Here is a 27,050-nt window from a genome sequence, read left to right as displayed (position 1 = left end):
TCGTCGGTATCCAATACCTAGTTCAATCTCGTTAACGGCAAGTCTCTTTACTCGTTCCGTAATACATCATCTCACAACTAACATATTAGTTGTAATGCTTGCAAGGCTTATGTGATGTGTATTACCGAGAGGGCCCAGAGATACCTCTCCGACAATCGGAGTGACAAATCCTAATCTCGAAATACGCCAACCCAACATCGACCATTGGAGACACCTGTAGTACTCCTTTATAATCACCCATTTACGTTGTGACGTTTGGTAGTACCCAAAGTGTTCCTCCGGTAAACGGGAGTTGCATAATCTCATAGTCGTAGGAACATGTATAAGTCATGAAGAAAGCAATACCAACATACTAAACGATCAGGTGCTAAGCTAATGGAATGGGTCATGTCAATCAGATCATTCTACTAATGATGTGACCTCGTTAATCAAATAACAACTCATTGTTCATGGTTAGGAAACATAACCATCTTTGATTAACGAGCTAGTCAAGTAGAGGCATACTAGTGACACTCTGTTTGTCTATGTATTCACACATGTATTATGTTTCCGGAAAATACAATTCTAGCATGAATAATAAACATTTATCATGATTATAAGGAAATAAATAATAACTTTATTATTGCCTCTAGGGCATATTTCCTTCAGTCTCCCACTTGCACTAGAGTCAATAATCTAGATTACACTGTAATGAATCTAACACCCATGGAGCTTTGGTGTTGATCATGTTTTGCTCGTGGAAGAGGCTTAGTCAACGGGTCTGCAATATTCAGATCCGTATGTATCTTGCAAATCTCTATGTCTCCCACCTGGACTAAATCCCGGATGGAGTTGAAGCGTCTCTTGATGTGTTTGGTCCTTTTGTGAAATCTGGATTCCTTTGCCAAGGCAATTGCACCAGTATTGTCACAAAAGATTTTCATTGGACCCGATGCACTAGGTATGACACCTAGATCGGATATGAACTCCTTCATCCAGACTCCTTCATTTGCTGCTTCCGAAGCAGCTATGTATTCCGCTTCACATGTAGATCCCGCTACGACGCTTTGTTTAGAACTGCACCAACTGACAGCTCCACCGTTCAATGTAAACACGTATCCGGTTTGCGATTTTGAATCGTCCGGATCAGTGTCAAAGCTTGCATCAACGTAACCTTTTACGATGAGCTCTTTGTCACTTCCATATACGAGAAACATATCCTTAGTCCTTTTCAGGTATTTCAGGATGTTCTTGACCGCTGTCCAGTGATCCATTCCTGGATTACTTTGGTACCTCCCTGCTAAACTTATAGCAAGGCACACATCAGGTCTGGTACACAGCATTGCATACATGATAGAGCCTATGGCTGATGCATAGGGAACATCTTTCATATTCTCTCTATCTTCTGCAGTGGTCGGGCATTGAGTCTTACTCAATTTCACACCTTGTAACACAGGCAAGAACCCTTTCTTTGCTTGATCCATTTTGAATTTCTTCAAAATTTTGTCAAGGTATGTGCTTTGTGAAAGTCCAATTAAGCGTCTTGATCTGTCTCTATAGATCTTAATGCCTAATATGTAAGCAGCTTCACCGAGGTCTTTCATTGAAAAACTTTTATTCAAGTATCCCTTTATTCAATCAGTAATATGTCATCCACATATAATATCAGAAATGCTACAGAGCTCCCACTCACTTTCTTGTAAATACAGGCTTCTCCAAAAGTCTGTATAAAACCAAATGCTTTGATCACACTATCAAAACGTTTATTCCAACTCCGAGAGGCTTGCACCAGTCCATAAATGGATCGCTGGAGCTTGCACACTTTGTTAGCTCCCTTTGGATCGACAAAACCTTCTGGTTGCATCATATACAACTCTTCTTCCAGGAATCCATTCAGGAATGCAGTTTTGACATCCATTTGCCAAATTTCATAATCATAAAATGTGGCAATTGCTAACATGATTCGGACGGACTTAAGCATCGCTACGGGTGAGAAGGTCTCATCGTAGTCAATTCCTTGAACTTGCCGAAAACCTTTTGCGACAAGTCGAGCTTTGTAGACAGTAACATTACCATCAGCGTCAGTCTTCTTCTTAAAGATCCATTTATTCTCAATCGCTTGCCGATCATCGGGCAAGTCAACCAAAGTCCATACTTTGTTCTCATACATGGATCCCATCTCAGATTTCATGGCTTCTAGCCACTTTGCGGAATCTGGGCTCACCATCGCTTCTTCATAGTTCGTAGGTTCATCATGATCTAGTAGCATGACCTCCAGAACAGGATTATCGTACCACTCTGGTGCGGATCTTACTCTGGTTGATCTACGAAGTTCAGTAGTATCTTGATCTGAAGTTTCATGATCATTATCATTGGCTTCCTCACTAACTGGTGTAGGTGTCACTGAAACAGTTTTCTGTGATGAACTACTTTCCAGTAAGGGAGCAGGTACAGTTACCTCGTCAAGTTCTACTTTCCTCCCACTCACTTCTTTCGAGAGAAACTCCTTCTCTAGAAATGATCCATTCTTAGCAACAAATGTTTTGCCTTCGGATCTGTGATAGAAGGTGTACCCAACAGTTTCCTTTGGGTATCCTATGAATACACATTTCTCCGATTTGGGTTCGAGCTTATCAGGTTGAAGCTTTTTCACATAAGCATCGCAGCCCCAAACTTTAAGAAACGACAACTTCGGTTTCTTGCCAAACCATAGTTCATAAGGCGTCGTCTCAACGGATTTTGATGGTGCCCTATTTAACGTGAATGCGGCCGTCTCTAAAGCATATCCCCAAAATGATAGCGGTAAATCTGTAAGAGACATCATAGATCGCACTATATCTAGTAAAGTACGATTACGACGTTCGGACACACCATTACGCTGTGGTGTTCCGGGGGGCGTGAGTTGCGAAACTATTCCACAGTTTTTCAAATGTACACCAAACTCGTAACTCAAATATTCTCCTCCACGATCAGATCGTAGAAACTTTATTTTCTTGTTACGATGATTTTCAACTTCACTCTGAAATTCTTTGAACTTTTCAAATGTTTCAGACTTATGCTTCATTAAGTAGATATATCCATATCTGCTCAAATCATCTGTGAAGGTGAGAAAATAACGATATCCGCCACGAGCTTCAATATTCATCGGACCACATACATCGGTATGTATGATTTCCAACAAATCTGTTGCTCTCTCCATAGTACCGGAGAACGGTGTTTTAGTCATCTTGCCCATGAGGCACGGTTCGCAAGTACCAAGTGATTCATAATCAAGGTGTTCCAAAAGTCCATTAGTATGGAGTTTCTTCATGCGTTTTACACCGATATGACCTAAACGACAGTGCCAGAAATAAGTTGCACTTTCATTATCAACTCTGTATCTTTTGGTTTCAACATTATGAATATGTGTATTACTACTATCGAGATTTAGTAAGAATAGACCACTCTTCAAGGGTGCATGACCATAAAAGATATTACTCATATAAATAGAACAACCATTATTCTCTGATTTAAATGAATAACCGTCTCGCATTAAACAAGATCCAGATATAATGTTCATGCTCAACGCTGGCACCAAATAACAATTATTTAGGTCTAATATTAATCCCGAAGGTAGATGTAGAGGTAGCGTGCCGACCGCGATCACATCGACTTTGGAACCGTTTCCCACGCGCATCGTCACCTCGTCCTTTGCCAGTGCCCGCTTATTCTGTAGTCCCTGTTTCGAGTTGCAAATATTAGCAACAGAACCAGTATCAAATACCCAGGTGCTACTGCGAGCATTGGTAAGGTACACATCAATAACATGTATATCACATATACCTTTGTTCACCTTGCCATCCTTCTTATCCGCCAAAATACTTGGGGCAGTTCCGCTTCCAGTGACCAGTCTGCTTGCAGTAGAAGCACTCAGTTTCAGGCTTAGGTCTAGACTTGGGTTTCTTCTCTTGAGCAGCAACTTGCTTGCCGTTCTTTTTGAAGTTCCCCTTTTTCTTCCCTTTGCCCTTTTTCTTGAAACTAGTGGTCTTGTTAACCATCAACACTTGATGCTCCTTCTTGATTTCTACCTCCGCAGCTTTTAGCATTGCGAAGAGCTCGGGAATAGTCTTGTTCATCCCTTGCATATTATAGTTCATCACGAAGCTCTTGTAGCTTGGTGGTAGTGATTGGAGAATTCTGTCAATGACGCAATCATCTGGAAGATTAACTCCCAATTGAATCAAGTGATTATTATACCCAGACATTTTGAGTATATGCTCACTGACAGAACTGTTCTCTTCCATCTTGCAGCTATAGAACTTATTGGAGACTTCATATCTCTCAATCCGGGCATTTGCTTGAAATATTAACTTCAACTCCTGGAACATCTCATATGCTCCATGACGTTCAAAACGTCGTTGAAGTCCCGATTCTAAGCCGTAAAGCATGGCACACTGAACTATCGAGTAGTCATCAGCTTTGCTCTGCCAGACGTTCATAACATCTGGCGTTGCTCTAGCAATAGGCCTGGCACCCAGCGGTGCTTCCAGGACGTAATTCTTCTGTGCAGCAATGAGGATAATCCTCAAGTTACGGACCCAGTCCGTGTAATTGCTTCCATCATCTTTCAACTTTGCTTTCTCAAGGAACGCATTAAAATTTAACGGAACAACAGCACGAGCCATCTATCTACAATCAACATAAACAAGCAAGATACTATCAGGGACTAAGTTCATGATAAATTTTAAGTTCAATTAATCATATTATTAAAGAACTCCCACTTAGATAGACATCCCTCTAATCCTCTAAGTGATCACGTGATCCAAATCAACTAAACCATGTCCGATCATCACGTGAGATGGAGTAGTTTCATCGGTGAACATCATTATGTTGATCATATCTACTATATGATTCACGCTCGACCTTTCGGTCTCCGTGTTCCGAGGCCATATCTGCATATGCTAGGCTCGTCAAGTTTAACCTGAGTATTCTGCGTGCGCAACTGTTTTGCACCCGTTGTATTTGAACGTAGAGCCTATCACACCCGATCATCACGTGGTGTCTCAGCACGAAGAACTTTTGCAACGGTGCATACTCAGGGAGAACACTTCTTGATAATTTAGTGAGAGATCATCTTATAATGCTACCGTCAATCAAAGCCAGATAAGATGCATAAAAAGATAAACATCACATGCAATCAATATAAGTGATATGATATGGCCATCATTATCTTGTGCTTGTGATCTCCATCTCCGAAGCACCGTCATGATCACCATCGTCACCGGCGCGACACCTTGATCTCCATCGTAGCATCGTTGTCGTCTCGCCAATCTTATGCTTCCATGACTATCACTACCGTTTAGTAATAAAGTAAAGCATTACATCGCGATTGCATTGCATACAATAAAGCGACAACCATATGGCTCCTGCCAGTTGCCGATAACTTGGTTACAAAACATGATCATCTCATACAATAAAATTCAGCATCATGCCTTGACCATATCACATCACAACATGCCCTGCAAAAACAAGTTAGACGTCCTCTACTTTGTTGTTGCATGTTTTACGTGGCTGCTACGGGCTTAAGTAAGAACCAATCTCACCTACGCATCAAAACCACAACGATAGTTTGTCAAATAGACTCCGTTTTAACCTTCGCAAGGACCGGGCGTAGCCATACTTGGTTCAACTAAAGTTGGAGAGGCAGTCGCCCGCAAGCCATCTCTGTGCAAAGCACGTCGAGGGAACCGGTCTCGCGTAAGGTTGGTCCGGGTCGTCTCGTCCAACAATACCGCTGAACCAAAATATGACATGCTGGTAGGCAGTATGACTTGTATCGTCCACAACTCACTTGTGTTCTACTCGTGCATATAACATCAACATCATTAACCTGGCTCGGATACCACTGTTGGGTTTCGTAGTAATTTCAAAAAATTTCCTACGCGCACACAGGATCATGTGATGCATAGCAACGAGAGGAGAGTGTTGTCTACGTACCCAACGCAGACCGACTGCGGAAGCAATGACACGACGTAGAGGAAGTAGTCGTACGTCTTCACGATCCAACCGATCAAGCACCGAAACTACGGTACCTCCGAGTTCGAGCACACGTTCAGCTCGATGACGATCCCCGGACTCCGATCCAGCAAAGTGTCGGGGAAGAGTTTCGTCAGCACGACGGCGTGGTGACGATCTTGATGAACTACAGCAGCAGGGCTTCGCCTAAACTCCGCTACAGTATTATCGAGGAATATGGTGGCAGGGGGCACCGCACACGGCTAAGGAATCGATCACGTGGATCAACTTGTGTCAACTTGTGTGTTTAGAGGTGCCCCTGCATCCGTATATAAAGGAGGAGAGGAGGGGAGGCTGGCCGGCCAAAGAGGGAGGCGCAGGAGAGTCCTACTCCCTCTGGGAGTAGGATTCCTCCCCCCAATCCTAGTCCAACTAGGATTCCTCGGAGGGGAAGGGAGAGAGGGGGGCCGGCCACCTTCTCCTAGTCCTAATAGGACTAGGGGAGGGGAAAGAGGCGCAGCCACCTTGGGCTGCCCCTTTCTCCTTTCCACTAAGGCCCATGATGGCCCATATGGCTCCCGGGGGGTTCCGGTAACCTCCCGGTAACCCGGTAAAATCCCGATTTCACCCGGAACACTTCCGATGTCCAAACATAGGCTTCCAATATATCAATATTTACGTCTCGACCATTTCGAGACTCCTCGTCATGTCCGTGATCACATCCGGGACTCCGAACAACCTTCGGTACATCAAAATGCATAAACTCATAATATAACTGTCATCGTAACCTTAAGCGTGCGGACCCTACGGGTTCGAGAACAATGTAGACATGACCGAGACATGTCTCCGGTCAATAACCAATAGCGGGACCTGGATGCCCATATTGGCTCCTACATATTCTACGAAGATCTTTATCGGTCAGACCGCATAACAACATACGTTGTTCCCTTTGTCATCGGTATGTTACTTGCCCGAGATTCGATCGTCAGTATCCAATACCTAGTTCAATCTCGTTACCGGCAAGTCTCTTTACTCGTTCCGTAATACATCATCTCACAACTAACATATTAGTTGTAATGCTTGCAAGGCTTATGTGATGTGTATTACCGAGAGGGCCCAGAGATACCTCTCCGACAATCGGAGTGACAAATCCTAATCTCGAAATACGCCAACCCAACATCGACCATTGGAGACACCTATAGTACTCCTTTATAATCACCCATTTACGTTGTGACGTTTGGTAGTACCCAAAGTGTTCCTCCGGTAAACGGGAGTTGCATAATCTCATAGTCGTAGGAACATGTATAAGTCATGAAGAAAGCAATAGCAACATACTAAACGATCAGGTGCTAAGCTAATGGAATGGGTCATGTCAATCAGATCATTCTACTAATGATGTGACCTCGTTAATCAAATAACAACTCATTGTTCATGGTTAGGAAACATAACCATCTTTGATTAACGAGCTAGTCAAGTAGAGGCATACTAGTGACACTCTGTTTGTCTATGTATTCACACATGTATTATGTTTCCGGAAAATACAATTCTAGCATGAATAATAAACATTTATCATGATTATAAGGAAATAAATAATAACTTTATTATTGCCTCTAGGGCATATTTCCTTCAAAAACAAGTTAGACGTCCTCTAATTGTTGTTGCATGTTTTTACGTGGCTGCAATAGGGTTCTAGCAAGAACGTTTCTTACCTACGTAAAAGCCACAACGTGATATGCCAATTTATATTTACCCTTCATAAGGACCCTTTTCATCGAATCCGATCCGACTAAAGTGGGAGAGACAGACACCCGCTAGCCACCTTATGCAACTAGTAAATGTCAGTCGGTGGAACCTGTCTCACGTAAGCGTACGTGTAAGGTCGGTCCGGGCCGCTTCATCCCACGATGCCGCCGAAACAAGATAAGACTAGTAGTGGCAAGAAAATTGACAACATCTATGCCCACAACAAATTTGTGTTCTACTCGTGTAAAGAAACTACGCATAGACCTAGCTCTGATACCACTGTTGGGGAACGTTGCAGAAAATAAAAAAATTCTATGCTTCACCAAGATCAATCTATAGAGTCATCTAGCAATGAGAGAGAGGAGTGCATCTACATACCCTTCTAGATCGCGAGCGAAAGCGTTCAAGAGAACGGGGTTGAAGGAGTTGTACTCGTCGTGATCCAAATCACCGAAGATCCTAGTGCTGAACGGACAGCACCTCCCCGTTCAACACACGTACGGCTGGGGAAGAAGTCTCCTCCTTCTTGATCCAGCAAGGGGGAAGGAGAGGTTGATGGAGATCCAGCAGCACAACGGCGTGGTGATGGAAGTAGCGACGATCTCGGCAGGGCTTCGCCAAGCTCGGCGAGAGGGAGACGTGGTACGTGGGGAGAGGGAGGCGCCAGGGACTACGGTGCGGCTGCCCTCCCTCCCCCTCTTTATATAGGGGGCCTAGGGGGTGCGCCGCCCCCCTAGAGATCCCATCTCAAGGGGGCGGCGGCCTAGGGGGGACTTGCCCCCCAAGTCAAGTGGGGCGCCCCCCACCCCTAGGGTTTCCAACCCTAGGCGCAGGGGAGGTCCAAGGGGGGCGCACCAGCCCACCAGGGGCTGGTTCCCTTCCCTCTTCAGCCCACGTGGCCCTCCGGGATAGGTGGCCCCACCCGGTGGACCCCCAGGACCCTTCCGGTGGTCCCGGTACAATACCGGTGACCCCCGAAACTTTCCCGGTGGCCAAAACTGGACTTCCTATATACAATTCTTCACCTCCGGACCATTCCAGAACTCCTCGTGACGTCCGGGATCTCATCTGGGACTCCAAACAACTTTCGGGTTGCCGCATACTAATATCTCTACAACCCTAGCGTCACCGAACCTTAAGTGTGTAGACCCTACGTGTTCGGGAATCATGCAGACATGACCGAGACAGTTCTCCGGCCAATAACCAATAGCGGGATCTGGATACCCATGTTGGCTTCCACATGTTCCACGATGATCTCATCGAATGAACCACGATGTCGAGGATTCAAGTAATCCCGTATACAATTCCCTTCGTCAATCGGTACGTTACTTGCCCGAGATTCGATCGTTGGTATCCCAATACCTCGTTCAATCTCGTTACCGGCAGGTCACTTTACTCGTACCGTAATGCATGATGTCGTGACCAACCACTTGGTCACATTGAGCTCATTATGATGATGCATTACCGAGTGGGCCCAGAGATACCTCTCCGTCATACAGAGTGACAAATCCCAATCTTGATCCGTGTCAACCCAACAGACACTTTCGGAGATACCTGTAGTGTACCTTTATATCCACCCAGTTACGTTGTGACGTTTGGTACACTCAAAGCACTCCTACGGTATCCGGAAGTTACACGATCTCATTGTCTAAGGAAATGATACTTGACATTAGAAAAGCTCTAGCAAACGAACTACACGATCTTGTGCTATGCTTAGGATTGGGTCTTGTCCATCACATCATTCTCCTAATGATGTGATCCCGTTATCAATGACATCCAATGTCCATAGTCAGGAAACCATGACTATTTGTTGATCAACGAGCTAGTCAACTAGAGGCTTACTAGGGACATGTTGTGGTCTATTTTTTCACACATGTATTAAGATTTCCGGATAACACAATTATAGCATGAATAATAGACAATTATCATGAACAAGGAAATATAATAATAATCATTTTATTATTGCCTCTAGGGCATATTTCCAACAGAGCAAGGGGGAAGGGCGAGGGAGAGACGACGGGACGGTGCCGACGGGGTCCAAACGAGCGCCTAGCGATGGGGGACGACAGGGTAAGCAGCGGGTCGCCGAGGTTGTTGCCCCGATCCAGAAGGGGATCGAGGAGTGGGGGAGCGAGGCGTGAGGGGAGAGTGGGGGATCGATCCCGATCCAGGGGAATCAGGGGAGGGAGTGGAGCGAGTGGGGGTTAGGGTTTCGGTTTAGTGGGGTTATGGGGGAGTGGGGGCCGGCCTGGGCCACTGGGCTGGCCGGCCAGCTGGGCCGGTGGGCCGTGATGAGGGGGATTCTCCCTGTTTCTTTTTATCCATTTCCTGTTTTGTTCTTTTCCTTTTATTTATTGTTTTTTACTTTCTTTTCTGTTTAGTTTTTACTTAATATTTAAAATGATCCCTAAAATAGTAATAACACAAAACCCACTGCAAACAAAAGGTTTTACCCCAAAACCATTTAGTTTAGTATTCTATTAATTATAAAATCATTTAAATATTGGTTTTTGCTACTGTTTTATTCACCTTAGAGTATTTAAACATTTTATAAAAGTGGGGTTTCTGCACCACAATTAATTGCGTTTTATAAGTCACAAAACGAACATTTTAGTTTTAAAGTTTGAAACTTTTGATGTTTGCCTTTATTTCAAATTTAAATTTTGGATTGATTTGAATCAACGTGGGACTTAGCAACAGTAGAAGTGGTGACCTGGCATCATTGGTAGAGGATTACTGTAGCTTGATTATCCGGGCATCACAAGAAGTCTCCTCAAATTCCTTCAAAGCTGAAATTACATGGATAGTTTGGTACCTGATAGGCTGCACACTCTTTATTCGACTCTCCCAACGAGTACATGACAAAGGCTCGAGAGTTAGTTTTGTTCCTTTTGGAAGATAGTCAAGTAAAATCTTCCACCTTTTAGTAGAACATGAAAACAACATTTATATCCGTTGTATAATACCAAAGAATGTAATAGCCTGTTTGCAAGATTTTGCCATATCACAAAGAGTGAGATTCAAACTATGACATGCACATGGCATATACAATGCTTTGGGGTTTTCTTTAAGGAAGCGACTCCGAACACCTTGGTATTGTCCTTTCATGTTGGAACCATTGTCATAACCTTGACCTCTCACATCAGCAACATTCAAATAAAAAAAACTCAATGTATCCATCAATACCTTCAAAAGCCCCAACCTCGATGTGTCCTCAACCTTTAGGAACTCTAGGAAAAGCTCCTCCACTCTCGGAAGGTTGCTTGACATATTGACACAACGCATAATGAGACTCATTTGTTCTTCATGGCTCACATCCGGGGTACAATCCAAAATAACTGAAAAATACTTGGCATCTTTGATGATCTTTAAAATTACATTTCTCACGGCATTAGCAAGAACTGAGATCAACTCGTTCTGGATTTTGTGGCCAAGATAAGGATGATGGATTTCACTATTTTGAATACACAGAATGTGTTCTTGCATAACATGATCAAATTCAACAATCATTTCAATCGTGCTCAAAAAATTACCATTATTATCTTGATACAACTTCTCATTTGATCCACGAAAAGCCAAAGTATGTTTTGCAATAAACTTCACAGCTGAAACTATTCTTACCAGAACTTGTCTCCAACCTCCTTCTCCTTTGCCATCCCCCTTTGCATATCATCATCAATTGTCTGATTTTTGCTTAGTCTCAACCTAACTTCATTCCATGTATTCATGTTTGTCAAACGCTCAACACTGTTCTCATGATCTTTGAGACGCGCACTCAAACGCTTCCAGTCATTCAATCCATCAGATGCCAGCATAGACTTGCTTAGTTTTGATTTGAACAACTTGCAACAAAAACAATATACTTTGTTTGCACCTTTGTGGTAAACCAACCACTTTCTGTCAACAAACTCACCATTACTTAACTTCCTGGAGTAAAAAGCATATGAAAAATGTCTACCAATGGTGTCCTTCTCGAACTCTGGATCCGGTACTCTAATAGGTCCCTTCTCAATTAAAATATCCCTTTTGCTATTGTCAAGAACTTCCCATGTTCTTGGATCAAAAATAAATGAAAGGGAATCTTCATGTTCATCATTAGAGGAAGGCTGCAAATTTTCCTCCTCCATTGTACAGTCAGCATCAACTTCAAAATTTATTTGCTCCCCTGTGCTCGCACCATCTTCATTCACCTCAACATCTGGATTTTCATGCTTAGAAGTAGTTTCTTGCCCTTGTTCTTCACTGACATCAACATTGCTTGAAGGTGTAAAGAAGTTATTCAAAGAACCCTTCAGTGCTAGAATTTTCAGATCACTTTCTTTCTTTTTCCTCCTTTTTTCAGCCCCCGACAATTGCTTCTTCTTAGGTAACATGGCAGGCTAATGTCCTAAAATCATGAAGAAAAGATCAAAAGAGCATACAAAGAATTAGGAATTTATAGATGAGATGATTGGAACCCTAGACATGTTACATAGAATGACAAAAAATGATAGATTGGATTAGAATACGTACATACTAAATAAAGAATAAATAAACTACTGAAATTGTCAAATTGAGGTTTGGGAATGGACATGAACATGGATGCATACTTCTTGACTTCCAGTCGGATGCGTATTTGTATAGGTATTTCCGTATTGCCGCGGTGCCGAATGCCGGATGGCCGGGCTGCCGCCTGCCTGCCGGAGTGCTGTGTGGCGGCCAGGCGAGGGCGACGCGGCAAGGGCCAAGGGGCAAGGCGCCGAGCGAGCTAGAAGGCCGACGGGCGGGCGAGGGCGACGAACCTACGAAGGAAACGAGCAGGCATGTTCCTAGCCCTGTCAACTAGCGTGAGTCACGGCGCCGCTTCGCCTTCGCTAATCCATCAGCGATCACTAGCTAGCTATATCTGGGCCGCCTAGCCCATCTTATTTCTTTTCTTTAATTCTTTTGTAATTTTTACTTGCTTTTTGCTGGGCTATAGTATATGTATATACTCCATCATGCCCCCCCCCCCTCGCCTGGGCCCTGGGCCGTCGCCCCGTCGGCCATACCCCAGGGCCGGCCCTGGTGGGGTAGCGGCTGAGGAAAAGAGAGAGGAGAGAGAAAAGAGAAAATGAGAGGAGAGGGGAGAGAGAGGGGCTGCCAAGTGGGGCAGCGGCTGAAAAAGCAGATGCCGGCGTCCCCAGTTGCCCCCTAGGGGGCTGGGTGTGGGGTGGGCGCGCCGACCGAAATCCGGTGCAAAACGACGTTCTGGGGGCCTGGTTGGGACGTTTTTTACCCGCCGGTGCTAAAGAAAGGTGCTTGGGGGCGTCGTGGGGGCCCTAGTGGAGATGCTCTAAGCACCAACGATTGGAATTTATGGTTGCTAAGCTTGCTTCATTTAATGATTTAGCAACTAAAGTTCTTCATGTATTGGTGGGTTTCCTTTCTTTAAATATTTTATCTAGGTTCACGCGCTTAGCATTGTTTTTTTCTAGGGTCATCACACTCATCTCTTCCCTCTTCTACATCAGATTTTTTATCTACATGAAATATTTAGCATCCGTACAAGATGAAGTATTGGAAGAGGCCTAACTAAATCTTGAAACCCTCGCAAATGTGCAGGGCCGGTCCAGTTTCTCTCGGCCCAGTGCCCAGGTTTCCAGCGATCGCAACCGATACCACCCCCAACGCGGCCACTCCACGCCCACACGTCGCATTCTCCCCCTTTCGTTGTCCTTCCCCGTCCCATTCCCTCCGCTCCCCAGTCCGCAGCAGTTCCGCACCGACACCCTCACCCTCCCCAAAGCCCTAACCGCTCGCCCGCTCCGCCGCCATGAGGTCCAAGGCCAACGGAGACACCGCGTAAGTCACCTGCTCCCGCTCCCCCGCCTCCTCTTCCTGCAGGGTTAACGTTCATGGCTTTCGGTCGTACCGACTATCTTGGTCTCCGTTTCCGCTGATGATTCCGTGGTGGTGCGCTGCAGGTTCAAGGCCTCCGGCAAGAACAAGACGGCCACCGGCGGCGTCGCCAAGCCGAAGCGCGCCCCCACCCCCTTCTTCGCCTTCCTGTAAGCCCTCACTCCCCGCCACCTCCCCCAGATCTGTTCGTCTCCGTACTCTAATATGTTTTGAAACTTCGGCGGCAGGGCTGAGTTCAGGCCACAGTACATGGAGAAGCACCCCGAGGCAAAGGGCGTCGCGGCCGTGAGTCTCCCACTCTTCTCTTTTGCCAGTTTGCTTCTAGGCTTTTGCTTTTAGGGTTTTGCATCTAGGGTTTCGTTTCCATGGCCCATGGCTCATAAGTGTGTGCATGTGCTGCTTGTTCTCTCTCTCCTTTTAGGTCACCAAGGCGGCTGGGGAGAAGTGGCGCAGCATGTCGGATGAGGTTTGTCTGGTCTTTGCGCTGCTTATGCAATTTATATTGTGGAAACTTGCTCCGGTGCCCGTTATACTTGCCACAACTTGCCAAAATACTACTCCGGAGTACTAGGTTGTCGTACCCGTTGTGTTAAATAACTAATTTTCAGTCCGTTGCCCCAAGATGATAACACAGCGAGTCTCGGTTACAATGTCAGTGTGTCAGAATACGGATGATGTTTATATGATCTTTGGAGTGCTTGTGTAATTAATAATGTTGTTGGATACCTGTCCAGTGCCGTTATATTTGCCGCTTACCAAAATAACACCCAAGCTGTGCTCTATTACCCTTAACTGATAACGCTGTCAGTCTCTGTTACAATGTTCTGGCTTTCTAAAATATTTCGCTCGAGGTTAGCAAAGGGAAAACGGAAATATGTTACCCCTTATCTGCCACTGTCTTGCTGAGCTGTTTAATAACTCCAAGCGTCTGTTTGGTGAAGGAAAGATGAATTGTTTGGTCCTAACTGGTTAATGCATGCCTTGTTTAGGAGAAGGCAAAGTATGGCGGCAAGAAGGCAGATGCCCCAGCAAGCAAGGCGGTGAACAAGAAGGTAGTGTTATCGCTGCCATGAATCTTGTGAAGTAAAAGCTTATACTGCTATGCATTTAAGTAATATCAGTTTTGGGGTAATAATGTTGTTTTCCATTTTTATCAGGAGAGCACCAGCTCCAAGAAGACCAAGACTAACGCTGACGAAGAAGGTTCTGACGTTGAGGATGATGAGGTATGTAAAATTTATGCATCGGTTAAGGTGGCATAAATTGCAGTGCTGATGGAATTTACTTCTTGTTGCTAACATATGTTTGCTTGTCTTATCGCAGGAGGATGAGGAGTAAATAGTAGATGAGGGAACAGCAGTGGTGCAAATCAGCGTTTGCTGCTTAGGGTTTAGATTGCCATGTCGATGTCTGGATTATGTAATGTTATGTAAGGAGAATGTTTAGATGCGTACTCCTGGGCTGTGGCATGCTGGAGATGTCTTTGTTTGACAAGAAAAGCTTAAAACCCTTGACTGCTTTTCTTTCGTGGATTTCCACAGCATGTGGAAACAGTTATTATGCTTGCTTTTATCTACTGATCTGATGACTAGCCTGCTGTTGGATTGCTATTAATTGCTTTATGTCTTGTGTTCGCCTTTCACTTATTGCTTCTCCTGCTGCACTTGCTTGAGTTTTGTGCAGCAAATTTTACTATTTATTAAGATTGTGTCCAATTGCTTTTTCCTCTGTAGTTGACCAATGGCCGTCTGTTCTACTCCCTCCGTCTCATAATGATGTTTTTTGACACTAAACTAGTGTAAAAAAACGTCTTACATTATGGGACGGAGGGAGTAACATTTTGCAGTCAGGAACGGAAGTTTTTTTTCTTCTACTTAGACAGGATGTAAAAATCGATGCCAGTTGCTGGCTTGCCGCTGGTGGTTGTGTGACTTGTGTTAGCATAGTGCAGCCATGAAGCGTGGTATTATCTTCATCAGATTCAAACACGTTAAGTTTGCCCATGTATTCTTCAATCCAAATTTGTGCAGTGAAACAATTGATGGTGTAAGGTACCCTCTGTTTGCTATCTACAACAAAATCATTTTAAGGCAGCGCTGCATAATGTTCCACACGCGTGAGGTGAACTTGAACATGGCAGTAACCTGTCAAGAACCTTAGCAAGTGTAAAGAGAAGTGAAGAAGACTATCTACAGCTGACACCATGGCAAGTGCAGTTGGCCATCTCAAACAAACATAAAAAAGAGCTTTATAACTAGACGAAAAGCAACTGCATATAGCTGCCATTGCTATGATGAGCTCTTCTCGTTTTTCGTGGTTCGGAGCAGCTCTTTCGCCATTGACGAGAAGGATTGAGCACCATGAGCCATGTCTGCGGACTGAAGATTAATGCCCTGCAGGAAGCACATTTGTACATGTTAATGCCCTTTCAGGTTTATGCAGAATGTTCTTTACAGGTGTCTTCCCTGACATTCATAGGGAAATCGGGAAGTTTTGCAGAACATAGAGAAATCGGGAATGAGAGAACTTTGTTCGGAAACTGAATTACGCGGTAGGTCCCGTACAGAGCAACATGGTAATAGGAATAGGCATAATACTATCAGTAGGGAAGCAAAATGATGTTTACCTCCAATTTTTTTATGTTCTCTTGCAGCTTGTTTCCAATCATTTTTGGAACACTGGTTGAGTCCTGTTCAGATCAACAATGAAGGAAAGGTAAGCGAATGCATCAACTAGTCACATTTCTTCCCTTGAGGGGAAATAACCTATTATGTTGTGCACTATTCTATGCATTGCTAATACGATTCCATGTAGATGGTCATCAATCGGAGTAGATCAGCCTGTCTATGGACATAAATGTGCAGGTCATAATTTCAATGATATACTGACGCTTCTATGCACTCACATCACTTGTTGCATATCCATACTTCATCTTTATCTGGTCAACTTGTCTAACTGATGGTTCATCTTCAGGCTTCTTATTTTCTGTATTCACCTTTTCTTCTGTTCTGGGCTTCAGTTTTCCTGCATATTACACATTTGAACAACATATCACACTAAAATAGTTGAACTAGAGCGCTAATTTTGAAACGCCGCACCTTGGATTGCAAAGTTAATTACAAACATCTTAGTATAATACTTTTCTGACCTCTAAGAGCCTGGAGTCCCTTGCTGAATTTCTGTTTGCTTAGACCTGCGAAGTGCGGTCCTTTCTGCTTATGTGTGTTGTCTTCAATGTCGATATCATCTTCAGAAAGAAACATATTAGAGTAAGTATACCCAGAAAAAGTAATAGTCGTCTAAAAATTATTGTAATAAGGTGTTCTAAAAAGTGATAGGTGCCAGGCAGACGATGTGGTAGTGGGGCTAGCGCCTAGTTGGGCTAGGCGGGAGGAAGGCACCTAGGGGCTAGGGCCTTTTAGAACTGTGAACAACTGAACATCGTATACCTATGTCTAACTCAATATTTTCATCATCTTTCAGTGAACTGCTCCTCCTTGCAGATGGTGGAGTGAAGTTCGCTGATGAAAATATTGAGGCCAGTTCTTCAGATGTTGTTGCGATGAATTGTCCATTGCCATTTGTATCACTCTCGTTTGTCTTGCTCCCTTTAGTGTCTTTCATAATCATCCCAAATAAGCCCTGGAGAATTTCCATTATTAGAAAGAAAGATACACAGATGCCTCAACTGACCATAAGATTAATCAGTTACCTTTTTCTTTTCTTTGGGAGACTTAACCACATAGGAAGATTCTTCCCTGAGAGGGCGGTCTTTTCTGTATACCATATTAATATTGTCTACATGCCTGCGTACAAACCACACGCTTAGATAACTATGTTAAAAATTGTAAGTTCAGCTCGAAATAAATAATGAAATCATCGTGCCCGCTATTTGACGATCATAATAGGAGCTCTAGAATGGCTCAATGGGTCTGTGGTAGTGCACTAAATTGCAAAGCTCCATTATTGGTAAACAAGGTCAACTATTCATCATTACCAAAGTTATAAACTAACCATGCTACCATACCTGTAGATGTCATCTTGACAGAGAGTAGAAAAAAAACATGTCTCCTCTCCCTTAATCTGTATAATCAAAGAAACTATTTATAAGTAAAAGCTACTTTTAAAATCATGAATAGAGCTATACTGAAGTTACTACAGAAGATGTCTCAAAATGTAAAGTTATAGTACAATCCATACCAAGATGATTTCTCCATCAGATGAACATGTTATGGAACTAGAGGAATTCAAGTTTTTTGAATGTACAAAACCTCGTAAAGAGGCTTCCTTCAACAAGGATAAATCTGGGAGGGACCTGCAGTTTCATAAATACACTAGAATTCATCGACTTCATTTGAATGCCCTCGACCCCTCGTGCAAAGTTTTCAACTCAGCTGTTATCTCACCTTGTTTCTACTTTTCCGTTGGAGAAGACTAGTACAATTCCAATTTCAGAAGAAGCACCATGGATAACAGATGCAAAACAACAGCTACCATTTAACTTTTTCTTATTAGTTATCTTCTTCATTCCCTGCACAAAGGAAAGCTCCATATGAACAACAACACTCACATAAAAACAGAACTTCTGAGATAACTGGAAATACAAATACCTGAATCGCATGGCTCAAGGAAAATAAGCGGATTGCATCTTCTGTGCAAAGCAACAGCAAAGATTCCTTCAATGCTGTATCATGGTTATCAGATCCTGGTGCTTCGTTTGGAGATAACTCTAGATGATGGCATTATGTGGCTTTAGAATGGCATAATAGTGCAGTAATAGTACCTTGAGAATGGGGTTGGTGGGTAGATATACCAAAAAAAAAGGATTATTATAGCTCACCCAATGTCTGCAGCAGAAGGGCTCTTGTGGGTCTGTTTGTCTGAACTGGGTTGGCATTCAAAAGTTTTCCAGTTTCTTCCTCGAGAATACAAATAGAAGAATCTTCCATTCCTACCATCAGAAGATCCTTATCGTACCCATTGTGGCTGTAGAGTTCAAATTGCAAGGAGGCAATTCCACCAGAGACACGACACTCAAGCTGTTTTTGATACAATATAGTAGCATCATCTACTTTGATAACTGATACCTGAAACATGTTTTTCCAGACATGTCACTTTCTTGGTTGAATAATGAGCTCAAATTTTGAGTTGAATAACCATATTTAACGAACTGCTTTCATGAGATAAATGATTGTGTTATAGTTCCTCTATCTCTTTAAAATAATCATCAAAACAATAAATAACATATGGTTCAGGCCGGCGTAAGCCCGCCGTAGATAAATAAAAATAATAATAAATAAATAACATACATGACATGAGTCACTTCATATCAAGAATGGCGAACTGCAAAGTCTTCAAAGAAGTAACCACTATTTTGCTTAACAAGATACTAAAACTTGTTGAACTGTGAGTAATATTAACCATTTAACTTTAAAAATTTCTGTGAGATCGCATATCAAACACATATGATATTTAGTACTCCCTCCATCCCATAATATAAGAACGTTTATATTATGGGACGGAGGGAGTAGCTTTGAGTCTGCAGTTTGACTATTGTAGACAGTGGTAAAATTTTAGTGCTACTATTTTGAAACTGTGATACTATGCTTTTATTGTGTTGATTAACGGTGCTTTGAGCCTAATAGTTCAGAAAATCGAGAACATTTTGCACAATGGACAAATTTCTTACAATTCCTTTTTCTGTCCCAACAGCAAAATGCTTCGAGTTAGAGATCATAGAGGTTGAGGTTACAGCTCCCTTGAGCTTTATACTTCTTGCATCGTAGTTATCCCCTTGCTTTCCTAATGAGTCACAAAAATTCTGGTTAACTAACATAGAGAAATTCCATAGACTTAGATATAAAAACATTATTAAAAAGATACATCAACTAGATGATAAGATCAGGCGGTACTGAACTGCTGACAGCCATTTATTAAGCTTATACCTCATATATAAAATATATAAATTGTTTCTACTTGTGGACACCAAAATCAACCAAACATATATAACTCTTGAGAAACTCTACATTATGCGCCTGTCCTTTCTTTTGGAATTAATGCAGCAAACTCCGGATCATCTCTTACTTTTAATTGAAGGTTCGCCTATGGAAACCCTATAAACAACCTTATTATGATAGTTTAGAACTGGGCGAGACAAGCCGCAAACTCATGCTTATTTACTGAAAGGAGGTGATCTTATACTCGGATAATGCAAACGTGATAATGAATGTATACTAACCATCCATTAGTTTAATGCGCCAAAAAATCACTGAATGTGCTAAAATTTAACTGGTAAATTGCAAAGTTTGCAGTAATATTATTGAAATTATTCTAGTGCAAACTCTTTCATAGAATCAACAACCAAGTTACTATATAGGTAGATGGAAGCACAACCCCTGAGCAAGTTAGTACCTTGTAAAATGGATAATATATTGTCGCTAGAGTCCTTTTTGAATGTGATTACGCGGACCTGGAAAGAAGAAATAAATGTCAATGCACTGGAAGTGTATTTAACACATAAACTAGAAACCACCTGGTAGCCGTGGAATAGCTTACTGTTCCACCCTGATCCCCAGATATAAGAATACTGGAGGACGTATCAAACTGCAATGAAGTAATACGGGCTCGACTTGATGTATTATCTTCATGCTGTGAAGTTATTAGATGGTTATTAGAATGAAGTTGAACACGACAGTTCGTATAAGAATTCATAATTGTATAACACTTGGCAAAACAGTTGGGATTTGAAGCTACCTGCTGCTTTATCATAAAAATCTGCAGCAGAAGAGGACATGATGCATCCCAAAAGCTTATGGTTCCATCCATATGCCCAGTTATATAAAGATTCCTGGTTTTATGGATGTTGCTAAGACTTGCGGATATCTGACCTTTATCCTTCAGTGAAAGCAGCCATGGATATTTGGAGGCCAATGTTGAAAAATAATCCTGTCCATTAAAAAGATGAAGCTGTCTGGTCAAAGAGTTCACAGTTGTTTGCAGGTATAATTTACAAATCTATACATGCCTCATTAGCTGTTGCTGTACGGTCACTTGTGTAGAACTTTGCAACGTTGATGCCCGAATCACCATACGGTTGTTTCACAAATGAGTGGCTTGGAAGTGTTGGTGGTGATCTAGACTGAGATTGAAGAAGGTAGCGCTCAATTTCTGAATCATCGTATAAACAGATTTGACCAGATTTCAACAAGAGAACAAGAACAGTCTGTCTTTGCTTATTTGGGTCGCTAAGGCCTGTAACAAACTCCATTCCTTGACAAGCTTCTGTGAGGGGCAATACCATCTTTACTATTCGAGATTCACTCTCTTCATTCAGAATCAGGACCTGTGTCCAGAAAACACAAATGAAAGGTTGAACGAAGATGCATTTCTCACTAAACAAAAATACCAAGACATCTTATCCACGTGAACCAGCTATTCTTCAGAAAGAAATCGACCGTTCCAAGTTCAAATAATGCTTTGGACATGGATCTTTTGTCTGGTTGCTGGAAAAATGACACCCAATCCGTTGCCCTTTGGGTGAGCATTTACTTTGAGTACCCATAATTTTTTATTTGTTCAAGTCAGTCCCAAAACCAGTAGATCATCCAGTCTAAATCGGTCTGTTACCAATCGATACGCTTCTTAAAACCCTAGAAAATGTAATACTGAGAAGCAAAATCATAGAACCTGAGTTTCGTATTCAAAAGGGCCAGAGGCCAGAGAAAATCGGTATCTGACAACCTGATAGTTATTTAGTGATAGTGCTGGCAGACAGATATGATGCAATTTACTGCTCCAATTATTTGCAATCAGCTAAAGTTTGCTAAGATATGATGTGAAATAACTAAAATGTCATTTGGAATAACAATATCCATATGGGAAGCATGCACTTGAAAAGTATGGCAGAAAATCAGGAACATCATAAAAACCACTGTGAAAATATTTCAGTGTTTCTACCTGATATAGGTATGCATGTTCGCTGAATCCATTAATATACAAACGTCCAGACTTTCCATCACTAGGAACCCATCTCAAAGAGATTATTGGCACCTTGTCTAGCTTGTATCCAAGGTTAAGCCTCTGAAGTGGTAGATTCTGATTACTCAAAGATGAAGAATTTTCTGCACTGAAAATATCAGGAATAGCCCAAAGGTAGATATCACCACTGTCATATCCAATAGCAACTTTGCTTCCCTTGGAACAAGCCCAGCATGACGATATCACATTTTTCTCCTCCTGGTGCAATTGTTGTTGCGTAGTTCTACCGGATACGAATACCACTCTGCTTGCCTTAATATCCCATAAGGTCATGACACCATCTCTGAATATAATGAGCAACCTGAGAGGAAGAGTGCAACTTAATCAGATATCTCACTATGCTTACAGAGGGCTATGAATTATATGGAAGATCAACACGAATATGACATGGCTCAAAAGCTGCAATTATTCGTGCCAAACCATGGTAATGAGAAGAGACCCACCTGTTAGATTCAGCCAAAGGCTGCGGCGATACAAATGCGACTTCTACCCCATTACCACCATTTGCCGTGGAACCTTCAATAACAGATCAAAGTGAGTCAAAATTTGAATTTCATTTTCCAATTAAAATGTCTCTTATTGATTGGCATCAGTACTGCTGTTGTGAAGTTTCTTTCTGAATATTTACCAAATATCTGAATGGGGATGATATTTTACATATAACTGCAAACTAAATAAACTTCCTCGAAGAAGAATTAACAAAGTTGGGTATGCAGCTAGCCTTAAGAAAAGTGAGTATGCAACATATACATTGTTATTCTAGATACGGCTTATCTTTCCTGATTTGGTTTGCTGCTTTTTTGGTTAGTTACGATTCTAGTTCTTTTCCGATAGTTTCGTTCTGTTCTGTCGTTTTGGCGTGTTTTGGCCTTTGTCTTGGTGCTTTTCCCCTAATACAAAGTGACACGCATTTTGATGCGTGTTCAAGGAAAGAAAAAAAAAAGACAGCATACCATAGGACTCAGCAAAAGGAATGCAATACGGCAGGTCAACTAGACACCGCTGGCCCAAGTCAAGCTTGAACAAGGACACATTTCCAAAACTATCTCCTGCATATCTGCGCAACCCAGAATTCTCGTTAGCACATTTAACCCATCAAGATCCATGCCGCAGTACCAGTACATTCGGTAACCATCACTTACATGTAGAAACTCTTCTGCAGTACTGTAAACGCGGTTATTTGCTTCTCAAAGGGATGCAGATAACACAGCCTCTTGGTGTCGATGTCCCAGACCTGCAAACGACGCTCTTCCGAGTCAACAACGCATGGAGAGAGAAGACCACATTTAGTGAATGGACCAAGGTAATGTGTAGGAGGAATAGACGTGCCTCGATCTGGTTCTGAGTGTTGACGTTCAGGAGAATCCCTTGGCCATCGGCGAACTGAAACATCGATCCAAGTTGAGCAATGCAGCGCTGGACACGGAACAGCAATGGGATTGGAAGCAGGTGGTGAGTGGTACCTGCAAGAACTTGGAGGGGATAGGGGAGGGGGACTGGAGCAGCGCCTGCGTGTTGTCGCGGCCGAACAGCTTGATCTGCCCATTCCTGCAGGTGAGCGGCGCAGCAATGGGGGTGAGCAACGGCGGGGAGAGGTGGGTGGGCGGCGCGTCCGTCGGAACTCGGAACGGAAGGGAAGCAGCAGGCAAGCGGGTGGGGTTTGTTGAGAGCTGCCGGTGGGTTACCTGGTGGCGACGGCGAGGACGTGGAGGAGCGGGTCGTAGGCGAGGAGGGCGGCGTCGGCGGGGACGCCGTAGTGGAAGGCCAGCCGCGGGCTCACGTCCTCGGCCCGCAGCCCGCCGATGCCGCCGCTGTGTTGCTGCGAAGAAGTAAACAAGGATTAGAGGCATACGGAAAATGGGACGCAGGTGCTTCCGTAGCATAGTGGTATTGCGTTCGCTTCGTAAGCGAAAGGCCGCGAGTTCGATCCTCGCCGGGAGCTCTCTTTTCTTGTTCAAATCTTTTATTTTCTCACCCTATTTTGTCCTTATTGCACCCTAAAATATCACTTTCAAACTTGAAATGTTTGTCTCTGACAAAAATAATAAATGAAGGAAAAGGACGAGATATGTCCTGGTTCCTACTTGATGTAAGTCCATCTACGTGTCAGGATGTCTTGATCCCCCGGCCCATGAGCTCAGCCGGCCAAGCACATGGGATAGTCACATCGAAATGAGCACGTAGTGGCAGCATCTTAACTTTTGCACGATCTAATAAAACGACCAGGTGGCGTGATCTAATTAGCGCTGAGAAATCATGATGCGAACGGACTGGTACACGCGTCAGGCTAGTGCAATTTCAAAATAAGATCGAAACTGCTACCCAGACGACACTGCTGCCCGATATATGCACGACGTGCTAATCCAGCCGCTGGTGTCCTTCTCAATGATGTGCATGTGCGGCTGGATTTAAGTATCATCCATGAATCGTGCGCAGTGTGTCATGTGTGTAGCACTGCTGAAATAAGATTCATGTTTGAAATCATCAAAAATCTTTTTCCAGAGTGAATCATCACAAATCTCAAGTTTGCACTAGCGCGTTGCTGTTACTGCATGGCCTGCTAGAGTATCATTTTGTTTATCCACTTTGTTGCACCTTCCTCAGTTGCCCTGCTATGAAGTTACTAATACCTTTTTCACCCTTAAATAAAAAAGGGAAAATCACGCCCCATCATGTCAAGAGTGCCCCGTCAGAAATGAACCCTACATGCTTACTACTGTAGCCTCAGGTATCTCGCTGCACGAGCGAGTAATTCAGCAGAGAGTCAAGGCATATGACGCAGATCCTGTTTTGGAAACGGCACGATATGAAAGAGTTGGCCAAAGCCAGATACTGAAATCGACAGCCGCGACTGAACAATGCCCGCTGTAAAACAGTCGTCGGTGACTGCAGGCCAAAGCCGGCAAGCCTACGCTGAACCGAAGAGCAGATACGTATAAGAATAAGCGAATCTCGTTGTCTCGTTGATCTCCAAGGACCGGCCTACTAGGATATTTTATACTATCAACAACTCCACAGTATTGTAACCCATCCAATCTATGCGTCGAACTTGGTCAATCTATCAAAATTTATTATCCATCTCGATCGGTCGCCTCACTGTTGGTGCCACGGCACTAGGTAGAATCATTTCCGCAGCGACTAAACAATGCGTCCTTTGCTTGGACGACATTAATGAGGTCACATGGACTTGCAGAGCTGCCTTAAATTTCTGAATCGTACTACATGAGTCCATGACATTTGTGGGTGTTTCAAATTTGAACGGAGCTCGGACCGAAACAAGGACGCGAGCGCGACACTCCATCTCTGACGAGGCAGGGCGACATTGGGGGACGGCGTCCACGAGGCAACATTCTTTTCTTGTTCCCACGGCGAAAATAAGGAAATGAGCAGAAAGTGACATTTTCCGCAGGAAGGATTACGTGCGAATTCGGTCGGTGGAGAAGGGGAGGAGCGACATCAACAACTACTCCTCAATCAGGATAAGAAAAGAGACCATTCTAGGATTACTACTCACCCTCAAATCTCATCTACTACATGCTGTAGCAAAATTGTCTTAATCTCTACTCCCTACCACACAGAATCGACCGAGAACAAGGAAGCTGATAAATCGGAGTAGTAGTAAAATGGCAGCAGAGAGCATTGGACTGGATTGGATCGAGCGAGCGAGCGAGAGAGAGGTTATATACCTTCTTGGAGGCCTTCTCCACGAGCTTCTTGACGAACATGGCCGATCCACGGCGACCAAGGTAGAATCCAACCAAGAATCCAGTCGCAGATGAATCAGGATCGACGCCTCTCTTCTGTACCCGAAGCAGCAGCAGCAGTTGTCAACTTGGCCTTCAGGAACAGCAGGAGGGAATGAATCGGGGAACCAAGGACGAAACCGTCGACGAAGGCAGGGAGGAAGAACGGGGTGTCAGACAGAGTCGCGGACAGGGGAGGAAGAGGAGTTTTGTGTTGGGAGGGCAGTTAAGGATTAGGTTGAGATCGATGCTACACTGTCGAGTGAGCGAGAGGAGGGGTTTTAAAAAGGAAGGAGGGAGGAGCCAGCCAGGGACCGCAAACCGACGCGGAATAATAATCCCGGGCTCCCGGTTCAACGACGGACCAGGGCGTGATCCGGTGCGGGCACTTGGCATCGCCTCGACGCAACCGAGAAATAAAATCTGTCCTGGCGACGTGCCTTTTCCCTTCAACCACCTTCGTTCCTTCATGCTGTCAGCAGAGGAAGGGTAGCGTGGCAGCGAGGCGACTCGCGACGAACGATCGGTTCAGTCGGTGTGGGGGTGCCGGCCGGTCCTCCGCATATGGAATGTACTGAGGAAGGTAGAAGCAGGCAGCGCCGAGGAAGGAAAGGAGAGCTGGGCATGGGCATGGCGTTACCACTGGTTGCTTGTTTTGGAGAGGACACGTTATTGTGGGTTGATGGCATTGCCTGGATTCTGGAGAGGCCATAAGTGGTGTGCTTATCTGCCCTATCCTATTTTGCCGAGTATCAAATGCTTGCCAAATTCAGAGATGTGGTAGTAATATCGGCTGCAGATTCAGGGATTCTGGTGGAGATGATCGGATGGGATGGGTGGGGGTCTGTGGGACAGAGAACCCACCGTCCACGGATGGTCGGCGCCAGCAAGGTCGGGAATAGTAGTATAGGACGGTTCCTGTGCGCTTTGAGGTGTGCTTGCCAGGTGTCAACACGCGAGAGGAACGGACAACAGAGGAATGAGGCTGTAGGGCACACCTACGTGAGAGTGAGGTTTCGAACGCTCACAAACTCATCGACGAGTCTGAAACGCCAAACGTCATAGTATCAGCCAAAACGCCAAACAACAGAGGAAAAGAAGGTCCAGACAGGTCTGGGTCGCAAAAGTGTCATCGATCTTTGATCACGTCTCAAAAAATGCTCCAAGCCTCCAATGGCGAACCCTGTCTGCTATGTTCGGAGGCTATGTTGAACGCGTATGGACGTATAAGTTAGGGTTATGTATTGTCACACCTCCTTTCTCCTATGTATAGTGTATAGTTTAGAAGATAAGTCAAGGTCGTGCACCCTTATACCTGTATATGTGCACTTGCACGTGATCGACGAATTGTGTTGCGTGCAATCACATCTTTCCGAACAACATGGTATCAATTTTCGTTTTCTCTCGTGCGACCTAGCTTTCTCTCCTCGTCGTCGCCGCACCTTGCTACCGCCGCCGCCGCCCTTCCTCTCCTCATCGCAGCCGCCGTCCTATTGCCGCCGCCGCTTCTCTCCCTCCCTTCTCATCTCAGCTTCTCCTCTTCGCCGTCACCGCTACCTCTAGCCGCCGGCGCAACCCGTCGCCGCCGCCCCTACTACCGCCGCTGCCTCTATCCCTCCCTTCTCATCTCCCACAAAAACCCTAATCCACCATAGATGACGCAAGTTTTTTCAT

The 27,050-nt window shown here is 44.0% G+C and overlaps 2 protein-coding genes and 1 non-coding gene across 3 annotated transcripts; 2 read left to right on the top strand and 1 right to left on the bottom strand.

The window, feature by feature from the left end:
* The first annotated feature begins 13,369 nt into the window (after nt 1-13,369).
* LOC119365204 (DNA-binding protein MNB1B-like) lies at nt 13,370-15,210 on the top strand. The gene is made up of 7 exons (XM_037630812.1): nt 13,370-13,539; nt 13,662-13,745; nt 13,824-13,881; nt 14,018-14,062; nt 14,586-14,648; nt 14,754-14,822; nt 14,920-15,210. Exons 1-7 carry the CDS (start codon nt 13,511-13,513, stop codon nt 14,932-14,934), a joined length of 363 nt encoding a protein of 120 aa, XP_037486709.1. The 5' UTR covers nt 13,370-13,510; the 3' UTR covers nt 14,935-15,210.
* A 366-nt stretch (nt 15,211-15,576) lies between these two features.
* LOC119365203 lies at nt 15,577-25,669 on the bottom strand. Its single transcript, XM_037630811.1, has 24 exons — nt 25,320-25,669; nt 23,319-23,452; nt 23,097-23,181; nt 22,963-23,016; nt 22,776-22,867; nt 22,587-22,690; nt 22,077-22,149; nt 21,553-21,934; nt 20,621-20,938; nt 20,350-20,541; nt 20,152-20,244; nt 20,008-20,065; nt 19,286-19,398; nt 18,437-18,683; nt 18,207-18,325; nt 18,003-18,127; nt 17,797-17,911; nt 17,624-17,679; nt 17,309-17,402; nt 17,046-17,238; nt 16,745-16,843; nt 16,502-16,620; nt 16,223-16,285; nt 15,577-15,989 (listed from the first exon to the last, which is right to left on the bottom strand). The coding sequence occupies exons 1-24, from the start codon at nt 25,356-25,358 to the stop codon at nt 15,885-15,887; spliced, it is 3,072 nt and encodes a 1,023-aa protein (XP_037486708.1). The 5' UTR covers nt 25,359-25,669; the 3' UTR covers nt 15,577-15,884.
* Nucleotides 23,504-23,575, top strand: TRNAT-CGU. Its single transcript has one exon. It is a non-coding gene; the product is annotated as a tRNA-Thr (tRNA).
* Nucleotides 25,670-27,050: the final 1,381 nt, after the last annotated feature.

The sequence above is a fragment of the Triticum dicoccoides genome, chromosome 2B (genome assembly GCF_002162155.2).
Source record: "Triticum dicoccoides isolate Atlit2015 ecotype Zavitan chromosome 2B, WEW_v2.0, whole genome shotgun sequence".
Classification (NCBI taxonomy): domain Eukaryota; kingdom Viridiplantae; phylum Streptophyta; class Magnoliopsida; order Poales; family Poaceae; genus Triticum; species Triticum dicoccoides.
This window is presented reverse-complemented; position numbering and strand designations above follow the sequence as displayed.